This window comes from Bos taurus, chromosome 1, assembly GCF_002263795.3.
Source record: "Bos taurus isolate L1 Dominette 01449 registration number 42190680 breed Hereford chromosome 1, ARS-UCD2.0, whole genome shotgun sequence".
Classification (NCBI taxonomy): Eukaryota; Metazoa; Chordata; class Mammalia; order Artiodactyla; family Bovidae; genus Bos; species Bos taurus.
Window position 1 is genome coordinate 69,283,387 of NC_037328.1, and position 21,976 is coordinate 69,305,362.

Consider the following 21,976-nt stretch of genomic DNA (forward strand, 5'->3'; position numbering starts at 1 on the left):
CCCAATGCATGGGTTGGTCTGGTACCTCGGCGCTGTGTAGGAGAAAGGAGAGATGTTCTTGTCTACGAAAGACCCAAACCCCAACCGGAAGTTGCTGGTGAGCTTCCTCATCTCCTCAGCTAGCTTGGTGCCCAGGCTCCGGATGTTTTCCAGGTCATCCTTCATGGACAGAGAGAGGTCCATCAGGTAGTACAAGTCCACGGGATAATCCTCCACCTGGCGAACCTGCAGCTGGAATGCAGTCTTGTCACCTGTGCCAACCGAGAGACCATGCGTGTTAGAGGTAGGTCATCCAGTTTGCTGGGGCGGAAGGGATGGGTTTTGCTTTCAAAGCCGGTCCACCTGCGACTTTTCTTTAGTGACCGTGTGCCTCTTGGAAGACATCTTTTTCCTGGAAGCAGTGACTGATGGAATACGGGTGCTAAGGATGCAGCTCTAGGTTCTCCTCTTGCTCACATGGGGTCTCTGTGACCCCACGGACCACAGCCTACCAGGTTCCTCCATCCATGGCATTTTCCAGGCAGGAGTACTAGAATGCATTGCCATTTCCTTCTCTAGGGGATCTTTCCCACCCAGGCATCGAACCCAGGTCTCCCGTATTGTAGGCAGATGCTTTACCATCTAAGCCACGAGGGAAGCCACTCTTTTCACACACAGGGCTCAGCAATTTTTAAGGAAACTCTTTAAGAATGAGTCTCCTTAGCAGTGTTCTGTTTTCTCAGCAAAAACGACTTTAGGTAATTGGTGGATAGTGAATCAGACAATTCCATGGACACAAACTGGGTGGAAGTAGTCCACCTACCACATGGGTGGGAGTATGGCCAGGAGACTATAAAGGTGTGTGTGAAACAGAAAACAGGGAAGAAATGAACAAAAGAAGGGTACAGATATAAGAACTCAGGTGGCAAGAGAGAGGAGAAGGCAAGAGAAAGGGGGAAAACAAAGGTGGTTACTTAAAATACCCCCACAAGGGCAAAAATGTTTACGCTTATATTGTGTCACCTATTTCTACCTCTCTAGCCATTTAGCAAACAATAGTATTTAGTTCTAGGGCATATTTGACATTGCAGACACAAACCATTATCATAAATTATCTATAAATAGGAGAGTATTACAAATTTTAGCACCATCAAAAAGAAAAGGAAAAAAAAAAAAACTATTAGATTTATCTACAGCTATAAGAGAGAAAACGGTTTTTGGTTCTATAATAAGACAGTCAACAGACAAAGGAAAAAGAAATTGATTCAGAGGAAAAGAACAAAGAGAAAAAGGCAGTGTCTGGGAGGCGTGGCCTCTGCAAGCTTGCCCCACGGGCTGTGCAGAAAGGCCCAAGTCAGCGCAGTAACTGGGGAATGCATGCCAGGACAATGATTCTTCATCATTTCATAACCTCTAAAAACACACTGTTCAGACATAATTTCAAGAAGTAAATCCTACCAGGTGATTCTATCTGCCATCAAAATTATTAGCCTCCCAGAGACACCAAGAGATGTCTTTGAACTCTTTGCATAGAACTGCCCACACACGTTTGAAATGTGGATGTACTCTCTTGTGTTCAGAGGTGCAATGTCGAAGGTGACTTTGCTCCCACATGAGGGTCCACACCTCATACGCCCACAGAGACATTTCAGAGGAACCAATCTTTCACCTCTAGCTGACAACCAGTGGGTTGAAGCCTTCTTGAACTTGCAGGATGGGAGACCCAGTGGTCTGTTCTCTCTCCCCTCCTCCCATCCCAGACGAGGCATACTTCATTAATTAGACTGTGAAGAATCTAAGGACCCAAAGATTTTAGTCCAAATTCCAGCTTTGCCCCTCAACTAGGGATGCCACTCAAATCTCCATTTCCTTAACTGTAAAATGGCAATAACGGCACCCAGCATTAAGTCTATGAAGCACTCGCGTGGGAAGGAGTCTTGCAAGCAGTGAAGGCCTGCCCAAATGCAGAATGATTACTATAATTACCACTGTAGCCTGAGTGGCGGAGCCCAGCCTGCTTCCCCTGACTTGTCCTTGCATGTGCTGCTCAAGCCACCTGGAGATTGATGTAGTTTGGGCTGCCTGTTGGTATGAGTCTATTTTTAAAAAACCACTGGAGTCTGACTCAGAGGAATGTTCGAGATTTCTTCCAGAATGAATTCCGGACTGCTACAGTATTTGTCTCTGGTTCCCATGAGGCAGAGAGAGCAGCTCTCAGCACACGGCCCCTCCCATCCCTGGATGCCACACCACAGTCGGGGAGGGGCGGCGGCCTGCGAACATGTCCCCTCCATCCAAGCCTATGACCTCTTTGCAGGGTCTTCTTTGGTTTTCTGACCTGTGCCCTTCCCCCAAGTTCCCAGCTACATCTTCTTTAATCCAGAATCTGCTTCCACCTTTGGGGGGATTATGACCAGTTAACAGATGAGCACTTTAGGACCAGGAAACAGGGAACCAGCTTGGATTCATGGAGGCTGGGAGGCATCCACGGGAGAGAAGTAGACACTAGCCTTGGAGAGCAAGAGCCAGGTTGGAATCCAGACCTTGTCACCAAGGATTCCAGACCTCAGGCTCCTTTAAACTTGCTGCCCAGTTTCTAGATCAGTAAAATGGGGAAGATGTTCATTACTGTGTGTGTGGAGGAGACTCTCTCTCTATATATATACACACACATATATATAAACACTGTACAAATGCTTCTATGCAAGAAAAACTTCAACCCCAGGTCCCCTGAAAGTCAATTATTAAAGCAATTTCCTGTGGGGCTAAAAAGAGAGACAGAACATTCTGCCAAAAACTTGAGTGTGAATGGCTAACAGCCTTCGGTATTATACTTAACTCCAAATTTTCCAGACATGAAGGCAAACAGAGAAACAAGATGTGATACATAGGTCTCTCTGTATGCAAGAGGTTCTCTATTTTGAAGTAAGAAATCTATTGCCAGTAAATTCTAAGAGAAGCTGATCACTAAAACACACACACACACACACACACCCCTCCCCAAAGGGAGGCTGCAAATGCTAAAAAAAAAAAAAAAAAAATTTCTCTCCAAGTTTTCCAAAAATGGAGGAATATATGAAAAAGGGTTAAATCATTAATGTTCAAAATAAGGGTTTACAGCTATCTTATCTATGCTGGATTTTAAATGCTACAAACTCCTCACTAGTCCTTGACAATAATGGAATTTCTGTCAATGTAATCGAGGAAGAACCTTTGTCACAAATTAAAAGGGATGTTGTCTATAAACTTAAATTACACATATTGGCCCATCTCAGGGAACCCTGCCTCCCAGGTACCATTGCTTATCTGCTCGAAAGAAACATCCCAACCAGGCTTACCTGTGAATGGCTGCAGGAAGGAAGAAATTAAAACATCTCCTTTGAAGCCTGCTGGGAACTAAGCCTTTGCCTCCTCTCCTTTTAGTATAAAAGTTAAAGCAAAAGTCGCTCAGTAGTGTCCAACTCTTTGCGACGCCATGGACTATACAGTGCATGGAATTATCTAGGCCAGAATGCTGGAGTGGATAGCCTTTCCCTTCTCCAGGGGCTCTTCCCAACCCAGGCATCAAACCTAGGTCTCCCGCATTGCAGCCGGATTCTTTACCAGCTGAGCCATTAGGGACGAAGCCTGAATTCTAATTCAGAGAAGATGCTTCTCTGGGACACTAGTCCACCATCTCCTTGGTCTGCTGGCTTTTTGAATAAAGTCATTATTCCTTGTCCCAACAACTTGTCTCTTGATTTACTGGCCTGTTACACAGCAAGCAATATAAGCTTGGACTCAATTAACAGCAGATTTTGGAGGGACTGACACTTCTGGACCAGTTCTCAGCGTGGGTGCTAAGTGTGGGAGTTAAGCTACAGTGTCCCAACTCCCTGATGAGGGAGCCCCAGGGTTAGCTGACTGAAGGTGAAACTGCTGCTGCAGGCCAGGGGCACCTCCTGCCAGGAGAGGGTCTGGGGCACCTTCTCCATCTTTGAGTACACTTCTGGAACCAAGTACACTTGAAAGGGAAAGTGAAGTCACTCAGTCGTGTCCAGCTCTTTGCGACCCCATGAAATGGAGCCTACCAGGCTCCTTTGTTCCTGGGATTTTTCAGGCAAGAATACCAGAGTGGGTTGCCATTTCCTTCTCCAGGGGATCTTCCCAACCCAGGGATCGAACTCTGGTCTCCCGCATTGCAAGCAGACACTTTACCATCTGAGCCACTGAGACACACTCAATAATACATCCAGCCGCCCAGTTTGGCACCACCCGAGACGTTAAACCAGTCGCCACCTCCTGTGAGTCCAGGAGGCTGAGAGCCGGGCTCACCTCCTCTGTGAGCACTCAGTCTGTGCCTGTCTCTGGTGACACCAGCCCAGCCCACACGTCCCCCTCCTCCCTCTCCCCATAAGACCCCTACAGGTTCTTCTCCCTGTGTGGCTGTCACCCTCTTCTCTGGGGCCAGTCCACAAAATCCCCGCCTTGGGCCCAGCAGCAGAATCAGAGAAATAGGATAAAACAAACCCCAAAGTAAAGCTGATCACCTCACACCTGTGAGGACACGGCTACTCCTGCAGCCCCTCTGGTTCCTCCAGTTTCCAGTTCAGCCAGCCTCAGCTGTTTCTGCACAGAACTCATGCCACTGCTTGGCTCCTCAGTGTAGATTCTCCCTCCATAATCAAGTATCTACCAGCATTGCCTCTGAAATGTACTTTTAAAGCTTTCTTCTGTCTTCCCTCCAACAAAAAGTGAAAAGTTATTTTTCCTGGGAACATATACCAGATGACAAACATTCCCAGAAAATGAACGTAGAGAATTCTAGCAACAACTTCTGGTTTCCCTAAAATTGACTCGTGTTCAAATATTTTAGACAAAGTTGCATCTAACAGATAAACACTCTCACTATCCCCATTGCAAGTAGTTTTTGATTCCTTAAAATTATACTTCTGTGCTAGAAATTGAAAGAAACGTTAAAATCAGCTACATTATAAATGGACTACAGCTGAACAGGGAATTAGGGCCCCAGCACATAACTTCTAAGACTATCACCCAGCTCTCTGCTCACTGAAGCAGAAGGCAATTAAGACTCAGAATTAAATCCAGACCCATAATGAAGAATTGCCTCCTTGGCCCAGAACAAGGCTGGGTGCTGCACCAAACGCTATTCCCCCTCCTCAGAATTCTGACTTGACAGATGGAACCATCAGAAGATGTTATTAACCTTTACGGTACCTGACGCCAAGCAATTAGGGCTCAGCATTTTTAGTTTCCTTGAAAATAATCTTAGTTTGGGCTGCTATAACAAGTACCATGGACCAAGTGGCTTATAAACAACATAAATTATTTCTCACAATTAACAACAGTGTAAGACCAAGACTAGGCCAGTGTGGCTGGGTTCTGATGAGAGCCCTCTTCTGGGTTTCAGACTACAGACTTCCTGCCGAAGCAAGCAGAAGAACCCTCTGGGATTTGGGGGGTTTGTTTTTATACCACGAATCTCATTCATGAGGGTTCCAGCCCATTACCCAATCATCTCTTAAAGGCCCCACTTCACTTCTTAATACTATCACATTAGAGGGTTAGGATTTCAACATATGAATGTTGGAGATACAAACATTCAGCCCACAGCGAAGCACTATCCACCCATCATCAAGTGTTTTTAAGTGTGTGCACTGTCAGTCTGGGGAGCAGACGCAATATCCAAGTCAGGCACGTGCCACCTCCAATCAGAATGTGAGAGAGGGGAGAGAGGCAGTGTACACAGGGATGGAAAGAAGCCCATCTCAAAAGCAACCCATCCTCTGCAGTTAACAGTACAGTCCCAGGGCAGTTTCCTGGCTCTGATAATGCACTCCAGTTACGTAACAAGTTATCCTTGGGGAAAGCTGAGATGGGTACACAGGGACTCTCTATTATTTTTGCAACTTCTTGTGACTCTAAAATTACTTCAAAATAAAACATTAAAAAAAAAATGCTTTAAAGCTGCCAATCAGAGGTCATTTTTTAAGAGACTAATGGACTGAGGCAAATCAAGACTTAAGTAAACCCTTTCTAATTGCTCTACCCCTAGCTTTTCACCATTTCAGTATGCTTTATTCTAAAGTTTATGTTCTTTCTTAGGGATTTTATGTTCTTCATTAAGGTTTTTTTAAGATTGTTATCCTGACATACAGTTTCCAGGATTGGAAACAGAATGGAAAACATGATCTTGTGTTTATACAAAATCTTGCTTGAAGTTTGGCAGTCCCTCAAAAAGTTAAACACAGAATTACCATATGACCCAGCAATTCCACTCCTAGCTATACACTCAAGATTATTGAAAACATATGTCCATACAAAAATGTGTACATAAATGTTCACAGCAGCATTAGTCATAATTGTCCCAAAGTGAAAACAGCCCCAAATATTCATCAACTAAAATGTGGTATATCTATACATATACAGTGGAACATTATTTGGCCATAAAAAGGAATGAAGTCCTGATACATGCTGCAGCATCAATGAATCTTGAAAATATTTTGCTTAAGTGAAAGAAGCCAGACATAAAAGACCACATATTATGTGATTTAAATGAAATGAAAAGTAAGCAAAACCCCAGAGATTGAAAACAGATTAGTGGTTGTCAGGGGCTGAGTGCATGTGGTGGGGAGGGAGAGAATAAGGAGTATTAAAGGCTACAGGGTTTTCTATTTGTAGTGATGAGAACGTCCTGGATTCATATAGTGGTGATGCTGTACCACTTTGCAAATACACTACAAACCACTGAATCGTATACTTTAAAATGGTAAATTATACAGTATGCAAGTTATCTCTCAATTAAGAAACAAAATAAAAATTTTAAAATTCTACTTAAAAAAAGGGAAAATTGTTCTTTTTCTTCCAGGCTTATTCTGGAATAATAACCTTGCCTAGGTGAAGTGCCTCACATATAGCGCTGAAGCCTGTCCTTGACTAGTCTGGCATAAAGCTAATAAAGTGCTACACATTTCACTCAACAAACACCTATCATGAGGTCTGGGGGAGCTGGGCAAAGGAGACACAAAAGCATTTCTGAAAATACACAATGGAGAAATCAATCACTGCATACCTGAATGCCTTCCCCAGAGTCAGAGGGGCATTACCTTGAAATAAGTATGCACCTGGTAACCTGAAAATGTTGCTAATTACAACACACTATTCTTCTCTTCCCCCAAACAACTAAATGTGGTATATCTATACATATACAGTGGAACATTTTTTGTCCATAAAAAGGAATGAAGTCCTAATACATGCTACAGCATCAATGAATCTTGAAAATGTTTTGCTTTTGGGGTTTGCCTGTATTTCTCTTTATTAATACTGAAATTTTCAAAATTTTAAGAGGCATCATTGGCATCACATGTTTCTATATTTGAGAAAGAAACGTGTTCATGAGATTCTAGGCCTCTAGGAATTCAGATTTTCATCAGGTCTCCTCCTCACTTTTCACTAATTTTCTTCTCCAATTCTCTATCTTCATCTCTATAGGCTGCAATGGGCTCTCCATTATTGCACCTTCTGTAGGACCAGAGCTGCACACAGTCCTCACATCATGATATTGTATAAACACAGAATCAGGGATTTTTATTTTCAATATTGGAAACTGAATCACAATGCTTAGTGAGAGATGTAACTATACCAAACAAGACTGCTTTCTTTCTTTAACTGAGTGTATGTTGAGCTTCGTGCATAAATAAGCATTGCACATAAACTGAATGTTATGAGGACTTTGCACAAGGAGGATCCCCTTATTCAAGTCATTTCTTTGGGGGCTGCTTCAAAAGCTAATTGATAACTCAAACCAAACAACAGTCTCTCTGCCTTAGAGCCACACCTTAATTCTCATTTTAAAAACTGGAATTGAAACTGCGACATCTTTGGCTTTGTGTGACCTCCAGCTTCTCCCTAAACTAAATCTACCCTCAAGAATAAGGATTCACCCCCATGAAGAATATTTCTTGGAGAAAGCAGCACAGGCTCAGAGCAATTCTTGATGAGGAGTTCCCAAAATAAAAACGTCCCTCAATGATGACCCTCAAACTCTTTTAGAGGTGTTAATTTTGGTCTTTGTTTTCAAAAACTTACTGAAAACGGTACACAGTAATATATACATCATAAACATATGAACAATACGAATACATGAATACAGACAGAAAACCTAGCAAAAATGAAAACAGTGTTAAAGCGGATGATTTTTCAAGGCTTTTCTTGAAGTGCCTGTTACACAGTTTTTAAGATAAAAAGGAAAATACACCACTTATGTTAGCCAATAACCATTTTTATCATACGTTGTGCTCTGATAACTTACTAATCTACAAGGATGCCTATGTCCCCTTCTAGGTCAGAGCCCTTGACCTTGAGTCTGAATCAAAGATTAACGTGAGGAGAGGCGTTCGTCTTTCCCCAGAGGACACCATCAAACATCTGCCCACTCGGCTTCCTCTTTTCTACCCACTCGCACAGTTCTGTAAGGGCTCCCTTCTCTCTCTCAGCTCGGAACCTCACTAAAGGTTCCGAGTGTCCCTTCCAGGCAGATGACTTGTAAGAAGAGTATGTTGAGCTAACCCCAGCACTAAGCCCTGGGCTGTGCAGCAGTTCACACTGCTCTATGTCCAGCAGGGCCACTGACACCTTCTTTTGTTTCTTATTTCCAAGACAAGTCAGTAGGTGAAATGAGACATTCTCAAACACACAGTGACTCAGAGTCCTTTCTAACAACTGGAAGAAGCGTGACTGAATGCTTATGATGTGCAGGGCCACACTAGATTGTTTCTGAGATATGAGAATCTCTATCCAAATAGAGATGTGGCTGTCTCCAAAATCTGCATCTTTGGCCATGACTCTCTGAAAACAGTAATTTAAAGTTCTTACAGTGTATTTAAACAGAAAGTCTCATTTAAGCCTCTGAATAGGGCTATGAGGAATGAAGGTGACAAAGACCCTGAGATGCTAAGGAGTGGGGCCACTTGCCCAGGGCCCCGAGCTAGAAACAGAGCCAGAACCCAAGCCCGGACAGCCAACCAGATCCCTCATCTTCCCACAGCCCCAGCCACCCCGAAGTCTCAACTAACCATCTGGAAATGGTTATTGCGAGTGGCTTCCTAGACAATGAGAAAGGACAAGAGGCTAAAAGTCAACGGGATTCGGGGGGAAAAGGCTGCCTTCTCTCAACAAGTGATACTTTCTAATTTGGCCATGTTCACATCCTCCCTTGATATCACAAGGGACCTCATGTGTGGAATATGAGGCGAGAAAAGTGGTGAGCTGTGCAACCACAAGACCCAACGCTGAACGAGGCTTGCTGCTCTGCCTGCGAGCCCTTGAGCACACAGCTCCTCGGGTGTAAAATTATGTCTGCTACCTTTGGGTAGGTCAAGTAATTAGCACATAGTATGTGTGCAAACTGTTAGTCCCCTTATGCCACCATCAACTCCAAGGCAGAGGTTCCAAGGTCATAAAGAAAAAAATACCTCTACTCTGCAAGTCTGTCACTTCAGAATGCCACTGATTCAAATTTGCTGACAGGAAAAAATACTTTCTCCCGGAGGTAGCACGTTCCCTTAGAAACTTGCATGGACTAAGGAGTAAACATACCAGCATCCTCCCATCGAAAATAAGAACATTACTCATAACAATCAAGATGTGGAAACAACTGAAGAGCCCATCCATGGGTGGATGGATAAACAACTGCGTCTACACAGCCAATGGAAGACTATACAGCTTGAAAATGGAGGAAATAGATACGTGCCACCTCATGGATGAAGCTGGAGGGTGTTATACTAAATGAAATGCTCCAGTCACAGACAGACAAATGTATTGGAGTCCACTTGTATGAGGTATGTGGAGTAGTCAAATTCACAACACAGAAAGTAGAATGGTGGCTACCAGGGACTGGAGGGCAGTGAGGAGGGGGAGAGGGACTGAGGGGTTAGCATTTAATGGGTTCAGAGTTTCAGTCTGGGATAAGAAAAAAGTTCTGGAAATGGACAGTGGTGATGGTTAGACAACACGGGGAGTACAATTAATGGCACTGACCTACACACTTAGAAATGGTTAAAATGGCAAATTTTATATTACGCATATTTCACAATTTTTAAAATAGCAAAGATACTCTTATTATCCCAAAGGCCTTGGCCCTCCCTTCCCGGGGTCTCGGCCATGCCTCCCATCGCCCTCCCCTGCCAGGCTTCTCTTCCCACCATCCTGAACTGGCCCACCCCAGGGCACTCACCGGGCCTCAGGGTCACCGTGACCTCCTGTGGTGTCAGCTGGATGACATCGGACCCCGCTGGGCTGGAGCCCTTGCTGCTGAGCGGCAGGCTCCGCAGAACCTGGGTGCTGCTGGCCGGGCTCTCGAACTCGACACCACAGCCATTCCTGATCAGGTTCGCCTTCAAGTCACACCGGGAGGTGACCGACCGCAGGCTGCCGAAGTCCTGGAGGCACGGAAACAGGGGAAGAGGGCAGGGGGCAGTCAGGATGGCTCCAGAGCACCTCAGGCTGTGGATTCATCATCACCCCTCGACCATGGACCCCCTATGGTCCATTTCCCAAAAGTGGACAAGATGGTCACCCCCACCCCAAATGCCTCACGGAGTATTACGAGAATTAAATAATGAACTGGCGTGCTGGACACGGAGGCATTTTGTAAGTTGTAAACACACACAGTAAAATATTTGGCCGCACTGTTATTTTAATGGTCAAAATGCTTCTTTAAAAAAATGTGCCTGTCTACCTGATAAGCAGAAGAAAACAACTGATATGGTCAAAAGTTGCATAACTAAAAATTTTGAAAGATACAAGTGGCCGAGTAGCCGTCACTCAGACAATATCCCAAGGCCAGTAGGTGCCCAGTAGGGCCTCTGCAAGAGTCAAGACCAGGAAGTCAAGGAGACTTTGAAGTATTTTTAAGTAAGTGAAACCAGATGTGTTGTTCTGAGCTTCTGTGATTTTGTTTGTAACTGTTTTTTTTTTTTTTTTTAATTTTGTATATTGAACTCTTGACATAACAGGAGATCTTGCCTGTCAACAACCTCAGGGACGCCACAATAAATATACATATAAATGTCTCCAAAAACACTTGTGGAACAAGCTGAGAAAAATGATTATTCTAGAAATTACAAGAGTCCAAAGCTGGGTTCTGTACAGTCAAGCTAGGCTCTGATAAAGCAATTCTGATGAAGCAGTTTAAAAAAACAAACAAACAAAAAATCACAGCAATAGGGGAAAGGAGAGGTACCGTCCTAAGGGCCTTACAGGTATGGATCTGCTGTCCTAAGCTGTGGGAAGCAGAGGTTGCATTACTGAATAGCTGTCCAGAGCTGAAAGGGCTCAGGGGCTGCTCAGAGCTTACTTGGCTAAGGAATTTCTGAACTTCTTGCCAGCACACTGGGCCTTGCTGCCAGCTCCTCAAATCCTAAGGAACTGGTGGTCCTCCACCCAGTTCTGATTGTCAAAGTGCACATGTCTTGAGCAGACCCGTGCACATCCCCACCACCAGGCTGGTGAGGAAAGCATCTTCGGTCTCCCCAGAGTGATGAGTACCCCAACACCCCTCCCCTTGGCCTGGTACAGCCTGCATTCTGGAACAGACAATGTCACAGAATCAAACTGCTTCACCCTAAGTGGGAAGCAGCTGCATGATTCCTCATCCACAGCCTCAGCCATTTACGTCAGCAAGATCATCCTGTGATGCATGGACACCAGCACCAGCAATGAACTTCGTCCGAGCTGCCCAGTCAATCTGCTCAAAGGCTGCTTTTGCTAGACACTATCAGTCCCCGAGGGAGGACAAGTACAGAGCCACCTGCTGCTCCCCTGCTGGGTTCATCAGGAGACTTCCAGGTCCAGGACACACTTCCCAGACCTGAAGAGCTGACGGGCAGCCACAGACAGCCCATTACAGCCTTGTTTGTGTAGCTGGCTTTCCTGACTGCTCGGGGCTTCTTTATTTTCCAGGTTGTTAGGAGCAAAGCCCTCTTCATTCCCTTCATTGGTAACAGCTTTATTTCTCCTTAATGACATTCTTCAAGGTTGTGGCAAACCTTCACTCCAATGCACAAGGCCTCCTTGAAGTTTGCTGCGCCAGCAGGAAAGACCACGAACTCCTGGAGTCGGCCAGCACAAGCACCACCACTGACCACATAAAAACTGCCACTTGCAGGATGACTTTACGAGCGCCAAACGCGTCAGCAATGTGACAGTACGGGGGGCCCCGCTCAGCAGCTCCAGCTTCACGGGCAGCACTGGACAGCCTACCACGACACGCATACCAAACCCAGACCTCGCCTCGGGGCCATCAAATCTACCATGTCTGTCAACCGTCTCCTGTTTCAGAGTTTGGTTTTCTTGCTATTTGGGGCAGTCCCAGTGGCTTCTCTCCTGTGCTTGACATCCTTTGAAGATACCTTTATCTATAGAATCAAGTCCTGTCATTATTCCAGACCTTTAGGGCCTCAATGACACCTGCTGAGGCACCTCTGGGCATGCAGGTCTGGAGAACCCTTTGAGGATAACGTGGCTTTCTTGAAGTCTATCACGGATGCCCACAATAGCTGAAGTTCTCTCTGGCATGGAATCTGAAGATAGCCATGCCTGATTTCTAGCATAGGCTCCTGCTGCCCAAGAAAGGGAGAGACAGCACTGCAGACCAAGCAGCGAGTGACAAACCCTCCACAAGCTTCTGCTCTCTTCCCCTGAGATCCTCACTCGATATTTTAATTTTGAATAAGGGCAGATGCACATTAAAAGAGAAGAAACCAAAATCACAAAGACCAGGGCATATGTTATGAGAGTTATGATCTTGCCAGGTGGCACAAATGTTATAAAGACAATGTCTCAATACCTCCATTCCTAAGCTTTAAATTCAATGAATGCAGATGCCCCAAATTATAAACTCTTGAAGGAAAGGAGGACTCATGGTTAAAAAATCCTCCTCACATGAGTGACATCCTGAAGTCTGATGTGCCAAGAGCCTCTGCCAGGTGTCAGAACAAAGCAATTTCCAGGGAGACGGGACCTCGGATGCATCACCTGGTCCAGCCCCTCGCTTCTACAGATGACGAGTCTGAGGTCCACACACCTAAGTTCATGCCTATGTTCACCTGAGGAGTTTAAGTTTCTCCAGCCTCAGCTTTGTGAACACAAGCTCAGTGTTCCTTGCATCATCTGCCGCCCTTCTTGGTCAAGGTCACTGCTGAATTCCAGAGCAGGAAACTAACTCTGTGACCCCAGACTCCATCCCCCTGAATTTAGCTGCTCCAGGTGCCGAACTCTTCTGCCACCTATCAAACTTGGAGGATAACTATCCACTTGATGCAGAAAAACAGGCATGAGACTTCATCTCAACATGGAAAAATGGAAACTAGTTTCAGAATGGTCTCTCACGCTCAGCTGCTTGAGTTCATGTCCGAGTCTTTGCGACCCCATGGACTGTATAGCCTGCCAGGGTCTTCTGTCCATGGGATTCTCCAGGCAAGAATACTGGAGTGGGTGGCCATGCCCTCCTCCAGGGGATCTTCCCGACCTAGGGATTGAACCAGTGTCTCTTAAGTCTCCTGCACTGGCAGACGGGTTCTTTACCACTAGCGCCACAGCTCTGTGGTGGAAGAAGTTTCAGTTCACGAAGGAAGCATCTGTCCACACAGTCTCCAGAAACACTGTCTCCAACCCTCCAAAGGGCTCAGGGAAGGTAACTGTATGACAGGCAACCCACTAAGAGAAGCAACAGAAGGCACACTGGAACTCGAAATATCTTTCATGGCTTTTAGTCACTAAACGGTAATTACATAAGAAAGAAAAACATAAGAAGCAGGCGTACCAAACCTAGATGACTTTTACTTTGTTCTAACACTGGTGCTCAGAGTTGTTACAATCTGACCCTCTGCACTGCCTCTGTCACCTGTCACACGGAGGATATAATGAGGTCTACTGCTCACCTAAATAGTACTTAATTCTCATACATTTTGTTAATCAAAAAACTCCTTCCTGCAGCCAAGACCAGCGCTCAGCAGGCTCTCGGCGGTCGGGCACAGCGGCCAGGGCACTCAGCTTGTCCGCCTGCACCACTCTGGTCATCACATCCCGTGCGCCTCACTGCCTGCTGCGGAAAGCCAAAACTCAAAAAAGATGTGGGTCGTATTCAGGGTGAAAAGATGTGTTTTGGTTTGTTTCTGAAACAGCAGGGTGAAGAGCTGAGAAACTGCAGACCTGGGGAAAGAGGAACCCAAGCGGGAACAGGGCGGGGTCGGGGGGTGCGGACCATGGGCAGACACCCTGATCCTGGTAAGAGGGGGAAGCAAATGCAAACTGGTGAACAGGGAGAGGGCCTGGCAGAGACTTGGGCAGGGGCAGGAAGTTGGGGCCCTCTGTGGCTGCGGCCCTGGCTCCACTGGAGCCCTCATGGATCTGGGGGAGGGGAGGGGAGGCCGAAGGTAAGTGATGACCAACTAAAATCCGTGCCCCGTCAGCACACCGCCACGTGGCCCGGCTGCTGGGAGACGGGCGAGTCCCGTCAGGGCTGCTGCACTTAACGCGCTGGATGGCTGTTCATGGAGCATGCACAATGGGCTGAGACGCTTCCCTTTCACGACCACACCAAGATGTTCTCCACAGATCTGTGTTTCATTGTGAGCTGGAGCGGACACTCATGTGTTTCACACCTTCCCAGCTCAAAGGAGAATACAGGTCATGACCCCTCCGCTCTACTTTCCCCAGCACAGTAATCTCCCAGAAGATCCAGTCAGCTGGTCTTGTTTCCCAGCCTCTAATCTGTCTCCTTCCTCACGTTCCCGCCTCCAGTCCTACTGACCCCTTCATTCCTTCTCTCCATGTCCACCTCCAAGAGAAAGACTGGTCCCCGCAGCCCAGGTGCCCCAGCCTTCTCCCACGTCTGCCCCTATAGCCACCATAGACGTGCCCCAGGCCTCCCTGTTCTTGTCCCGGTGGGATTCCGTCCAGGATCCACAGGGCAGCCTTGGCAGCCTGGGCCCTTCTCCCTCTGGCTGCATGGCAGTCTGAACTACTCCCAGCCACATCTCCTGAGGGTGTCTCACCTTCACACCCCAACAGCCTCCCGTCTCTCCACAGCCTCAGCACCATCGCCTAGCCTGCCTGTCTCCTTTCCAGCTCCCATAACCCTGCTTTCTGTCCTGGGGGAGCACCGCTGCTTCAGCCCCGCCCACTTCTCCCCAAACACCGTCCTCTGTCCAGTACGCTGGCCTCCCTGCTTCCGGCACAGGCTGCTGATCCACAAAGCCCCTTCCCCCTTTTTCCCAGTCACACAGCTACATGAAGTCTCCCAGCTCCCTATGCACTTAGACTGAGTGCTGTGACTGGTTTTAGATGAGAAAATGTGAGTGGAAATCACGTGGGCTGCCCCGAGGCCTTGCCATAAAAGCACCCGCGCACATTCTTACACGCACACACCCCTTCACAGCCAGCTGGGTTGTGAAACTTACTCTCTTAGAGCAGAGGCAAATGTCTACTTCAGAAACGTGAAGGACAAAATAGAAAAATAGGTAATAAGCCACCGGAGTCTGTTGTATGTCTTAGGCCGTGCAGCACAAACAGCACTGGGAGAGTTCAAGCTGCTGGAGAACAGCCCCGGGCTCTGACAAAGGGCAAGGGACAGGGGTTGAGTTGTGTGATAAGGACCGGTGTCTCCCTGCCCCATGCCACATCCTCAACTAGGGTAGGGGAGAGTCTGGAGACTCTGACCTTAGAGCCAGAGGGTAAGATCTGTAGCTACCAGAGAAAATGAAGCCACAGTTGAAAGATGAAGACAGGAGAGCCAGGTTAACAGGGCCAGCCAGGTTAACAGGGCCAGGCAAGCAGCAGAACCAGGCAGACCGAGTAGCATGAAGTGGGGGCCGGGAAGGGTGGCAAGGGCACTGGCTGACTCAAACGCCACACCTGTGGGAGAACAGAGCAATGGGAGGGGGACCTGGGAGATGGAATTAGGTTACAAGTTTGTTAAATGCAGAGTAAGGCGTCCCCACCCCCACCCCAGGTAAACAAGAAAGCCATTGTAGGATCTGAAGCAGAAGTGCTCAATGGAATGTGTTTGGGGGTTAATCTTCGGTGGTATGCAGCCCGGAATCCACAAGAACACACTGGTTAGGGACCCAGCCCCCTACTGGGTACCAGCCCCTCCACATCATGTGCTCTCTGCAGATAACCTCACCTCTTTGATGATGTCCCAGGATTCATGATTATGGCACTCAGCCACACTCACCCTGTTAAGGGGCAGTCTAGAAAGCCCCAAACTCAGCTTTGAGACTACTCAGGCCCTGGAGAAAGTTCACCCCCAAAGGGGATGGGAAGCTGCATTCCCACGCAGGTATCACAGGAGGTTCATTAGCCAAGACTAAGGCCATAAGCACAGACAGAGCCCAGTAAGCTACAGAGGGGACCCAGGTGTGGACCAGGACAATGATTTACTCCTGGAGATATCAGTCGGGATTTCTCTGGTGGTCCAGTGGTTGACTCCACGCTTCCAACACAGGGGACATGGACTTGAACAGGCTGGGGAACTAAGATATGTTGTGCTTCTCAGCCAAAAACAAGAACATAAAAAAGTGTCATCAGATACGACCAGTATCAGGACATCAGACTTGGGGAAAGGAAGAGACCTAAAGTTGACAATCCAGCCCAACTTCCAGAAACCATGGCTCACATTCCACTAGAAAATATCTATAAGGTACAGAAGGCTCAGTTAATTAGCAGTTCCATCCACAAGCCCTCTCATGAATTGACCTTGTTTTGTACTTCCAAAGTACTGGAGGGTGGGAATTGTCATCTTCATTTTACATACCAAGAAACAGTAAATTATGGTGAAACTGAGATTTCAACTTTGGTTTTCTAAACAAGGTGTCTTTTTAGCTGGCCTCTTTTATCAAATATGAATTCCTGACAGATTCTTGGCCAATTTTGAAGATGAGGAAGACACAGATTCTCGAGGAAATAATGATGTAATTGGAAACAGGCATGAAAACAAATGCACAGAGTAAGAGGTTACAAGTGCTATTGCTGGAGGACTAACTACAGGGAGACAGAAAGGTGGTCGGTCATGGGCTGTACATGCAGATGTGTAATAAACAGCCACCCAATGAAATCCTTCATCAATCTTACTGAGCAGCTATTAATACTATGAGCCAGGCACTACTCTGGGTATGGGAGGTTCAACAGTGAAGAAAACAGATAAAACCCCTGCCCTAAATTTCTGGTGGGGGAAGCTGACATTCTTATTGCAGATAGATGACGGAAACATGGTTGGGTGGACAGACAGATGTGTCTGGGGAAAACCATCAAAGTCTTCATGGAGTAGATGAGTCTTGAACTAATCTCTTAAAAACTGAAGACAAGGCGTTGGTCAGGAGAAGGAGGGGAAATCTGGGAAGCTCTTTAGGAGAAACAGCAATGAGAAAACCATGAGGGTGTTCATCAGTCAGGGCTCTCTGGGGATCCTCGCTCGGGTCATCCCCTGGGGCTAAAGTGTTGACGGCAAGCAAGAGATGAAGGTAGGGAAGCAGGCAGGGGCCATGGAACTTGGATTTGTCATGCAGGTTGTAAGGAATCCGTGAAAGATTTTAAAGTTGATAACAAAACAGTACCATTAAGCCCCAAATACAATGAGGGGTTCATATGTTGGGAAGAGTCCTCTTTCAAAGTAGCTTGTTTAGTAATCTTACTCTTTACTAGGAAAAAAAAAAATCTAGAACAGTCACTTGGAAGAGGCAGTATAGGTTTAGAAACTGAATATTTCCTGATTAGCCAACCAAGCACTGATATTTGTATTGCTTTACGAGAGCAATATGCCTATCACCATCCCAAACTTACATCCCTTCCTACAGAGTCTAAAGAAACAGCAGCTATTCTTTTCAAGTAAAATCATTCCATAAAGGCCAATTCATAATATTCATCCTCAGATAAGCCACTGAACAATGACCGGCATCCGCCAACAGGCCAACCACCCAGGCATGTTTTATATCATTAGGCAAAAGACTCACTTCACAAGCTCAGGTCTTTTACCACATAGCAGAAAACTGTACAAGAATCATAACTGGTTCCCCTACAAAAGGGAAGAAGATCTTGTTTCCCTACAACAGGATTAACACCTAAAAATGTAGCTTTTCTTTTGTCTCCGCCCTGGGAGAAAGGAAGAGGCAGCTCACAGAACCTGCACACTCTTTTTCTGCCTGGATGCCGAGGTGAAGCCCACCCCTCCCCCACCCGCCCCTCAGAGCACTCCTCCCCTCCCCCACCTACGCACCTCTTTGAAGCACCAGGCACATTTTGGGTGGATTAGCAGGCATTCTTCACATGAGGTGGCACTTCCACTGGTGCATATGTTGAGACCTTCAAAGAAAGATGAAGATGCAGCCATTAGCTTCCAGCCATAACCTCCATTAATGGGCTTTTGAATGGGCGGGAGGAGGAGTCACTTTCGTCTCTAACAGGGGCCTCCCTGAAGCTGAAGGGTGCAGGCCCCTGTGCTGATCGCAGGCCTCTGCTCACTGGCAGAAGCTAAATATTGCCGGTTTCTGAAGCACCCACCGCATGCACACTTGCGTCAGCAACTCCCATCACTTCCACTGTGCCTACAGGGGTCCCACTGCCTTCTTCCTGACACAGCAGGTCCTGGCTCATCGAGAACAAGGCCCCTCTATGCTCACTCCAGACAAAATATCATAAATAGCACAAAAAGCAAATCAAAAAAAGAACTGATTGATCTTCTTCAGACATAAGAAAATCCTAAATCAGGTACTGTCGCACCAAATACATGGTGTACCGAAAGACAGCAGCAAAGTCCTTAAAGAAGAATGTGGCCGAGGAATACAATGCCAGCTTAAGATACAGGGTATCTATTAATTCAATATATCTACTAATAGATCAAGAAAATACATATCATCTGGGGAGATAATAAAAAGGTATTTGATCACATTAAAAAACCACCCATTCAAAGTCTATCCCTGATGTTCAAAAAAAGATCAGAAACGAAGACTAGAAGGAAACGTCCTTGGAAAAATTATTTACTCTCCACCCTCTGTCCCCATCCCATTAATCTGTGGAGGGGTCTCCTGAAGCAAACTCAAGTGTGGTATTCAGGTTAAATCCATTGTCCCCCTCCTCCCCCATCTCCTTTCTCCACTGTATGCCCCTCCCACTACCATCCCCAACAGCAAAGGCATCCTTGGTGAAATTTATCATCACCCAAGTCTTTTCCTTCTGGGACAGATTTCTTTTGACCAAGAGCAATACTTACTGGCTTCTCTCTAAACAGATGTAACTTTATTTGGTCCTCACAGCGCTAACAGACCCACTGGTCTCTTCTGGTCATTGCCTAGAGGCTCACTGGATAAATGGGAAAAAGAAAAACCCAGGGCCACTAGCCCTAGGAAGAAGGGCTCAGATCATAAAGGGGAAAAACAGAGGCAATAAGATTAACAAGAGAGTGTGGAGGAGAAAATGGGGAGGTTGAGACTCTTCCCCAGCTTCGCCAAACAACATAACAATATTGGTTGTAAGACATCTTAAAACTATAACATTTCTCTAATTTGGTCATTTTAACTCCTTGATTCTTCTTTGTCACTAGCAGAAAAAAACCCACAGAAATCGGGTGACGCAGGAGGCTGCACTGAGTCACTGCATTGAGGCACTAGAGGGAAAACCATTTGGGATGAGAATGGCAGCTCATTCCCACTTTCAGGCAATGAAAGTGGAGAAACTGGCAGGAGCTGAGGGGCTGGGAAGAAAGAGAGGTGACTCTGGGAGCCCACAGAGGGCGAGAATGATGGCTTTCCCCAGCCAGAGACCCCAACATGGAACCCTCGGCACTTCATCTCCACCAACTGCCACCCTGTTGGGACTCCACCTCATACCACCAGAGCTGGGGACCCCAGTGTCACTGCCAGGCCTGCAGTGGGACCTCCTGGGTACAACGTTGGACTCGGAATGCATTTTATAGGAGAAACAAAGCCAGGACCAATCACCCTGCATGCCTCACTTCAGGAGGAAGAGTCCTTCGCAGGTCCAAACATTCACCAAGAAGGTATCAGAATTCAGCCCACAGGGAAGTTGGGCTTGCCGTCCACCTGCTTACACTGACAACCTCCTTTCTCACTTTAAAATGAATCCACTCACTTGGAGACTTTCAAATAGGTACCTGAGCCTATTAGAAAAGAGAAATGATTGCAGGAAAAGTTTCAAACTGTCAGTTTCATTGTTTGGTTAAATCTCCTTAACTGCATCACTTTGCTGTACAGCAGAAATTAACATAACACTGTAAACCAACTATACTACAATTGAAAAAAAAATATTTCCCAGAATATTTAGCTTAAAGTTGACATTAAATAAATAGATATGGGAACTTCCTTGGCAGTCCAGTGGTTAAGAGTCCACCTGCCAATGCAGGGGACATGAGTTGGATCCAAGAGGATCCCACATGCTGTGCAGCAACTAAGCCCGTGAGCCACAACGACGACTGAGCCCAGGAGCCACAACTACTGACGTTGTGCACCCTAGAGCTCCTGCTCTGCAACGAGAAAAGCCACCACAATGAGAAGCCCTCGCGTGGCAATCGGAGAGTGGTCCCTGCTCTCTGTAACTAGAGAAAGTCTGTATGCAGCAACGAAGACCCAGCACAGCCAAAAATAAATAAACTTAGAAAAATAAACAGACGTGGACAACTAAAATTAAAAAAAAAAACAAAAAACTCCTCATCTAACAGAAACCTCTAGCTGTGCAGGGGACAGAATCAAACCTAGACTGAAAGTAACTTTTCTCCTGTTCTCCTCCACCTTATCAAATACACATTCAGGCTCTTGTGGCATGTCATCTGCTTTGACATAGAAAATAATTTCTATAAAGGATGCATAAAATCATCCCTATAAATCATTTCTATAAAATCATGGAAGTACAGAACCTTGGAGCTAGAAATGCTTTAGGATCAGCTCACTAAGTCATCTCATTTTACAGCTGAAAACCTGAGAAAACAACAACAACTTGAAAAAAATAACAAGGAGCCCAGTCTTCCAGTAAGAGGTCAGAAGGGGAACCAGCACGCAAGTACCCATATGGGGTCTCTGTGCCACCCAGACACGGGCCATGTGACCAGTGAGTTCCAGGGTCCTCTGAAGGAGATGTTCAACAGGCCCTCAGTCAGAAAGGAATTTGAGGTTGGATGTCTCATTTACGTCTCTGCCCCAGCTCACATTAATTCACAAACACCACTTTCTAATTACCAGGGCCTCATCAGTGAGCTCTGGGACCTTGGATCAGAGACCTCAAGTTCAGAGCATTAAGGGCTCCTCTCCAACCCATATCACACTGGTCTCTGGTCTTCTGCTTTGTTAGCCTAAAAGACCTTGGACAAAATCCTGAAGAGGCTCCACAGGTGTGACAAGCATCCAGTATGAAAACATATTGAACAACTGTAAAATATCTGTCATACTCCATTCTTAGTCGTTTCTGTTACTTCTTACATATTCACATGCAATAGTGGTCTCACTGCACCGACAATGATTCCACTAAAATCAGGTTGCTATATTTTGTAATAACGAAATGGAAAGTAACCTTTAAAAACCGTATAAAAAATAATTTTAAAATATAAAAATAAAATTAGGTTGCTGTTGAGACAAATTCAAATTCAAGAAACCCTGCTCTACGCAAGTCCTAAATGCCAAGTACTGGACTAGGGGATGCTAGAGACACAGAGATGAATGACCCAGGCTGTGCTCCCTGGGAGCTCACAGCTGCCAGGGACAGGTCATGCCAGTCCCCCCAGGCACTCTGGGAACCAAAAGCATAGACCGTGTGCTGACATGTGCCCCAGTGCCAGTGCTACTCCTCTGGCATCTCCCCTCCCTCCACCTATTAATATTGCAGTGAGTTTGGATTTGGCCGGATGAGTCATTCGGCACCAACAGCACTCTGAAAGGAAGGAAGTAATGAATAAAACCTTAAACAGCTGCAGTTCACAAATGTCAGAGTGTTG

At 46.2% G+C, this 21,976-nt stretch overlaps 1 protein-coding gene across 2 annotated transcripts in view; it reads right to left on the bottom strand.

Annotated features, from left to right (window-relative positions):
• The window catches only part of ITGB5 (integrin subunit beta 5), a 115,600-nt gene that overhangs the window by 86,497 nt on the left and 7,127 nt on the right, over positions 1–21,976 (bottom strand). For both annotated transcript variants that reach the window (NM_174679.2, XM_024993427.2), the window contains 3 exon segments: positions 2–251; positions 10,214–10,418; positions 18,254–18,339. In NM_174679.2, the coding sequence (NP_777104.1) occupies positions 2–251; positions 10,214–10,418; positions 18,254–18,339 (541 nt within the window).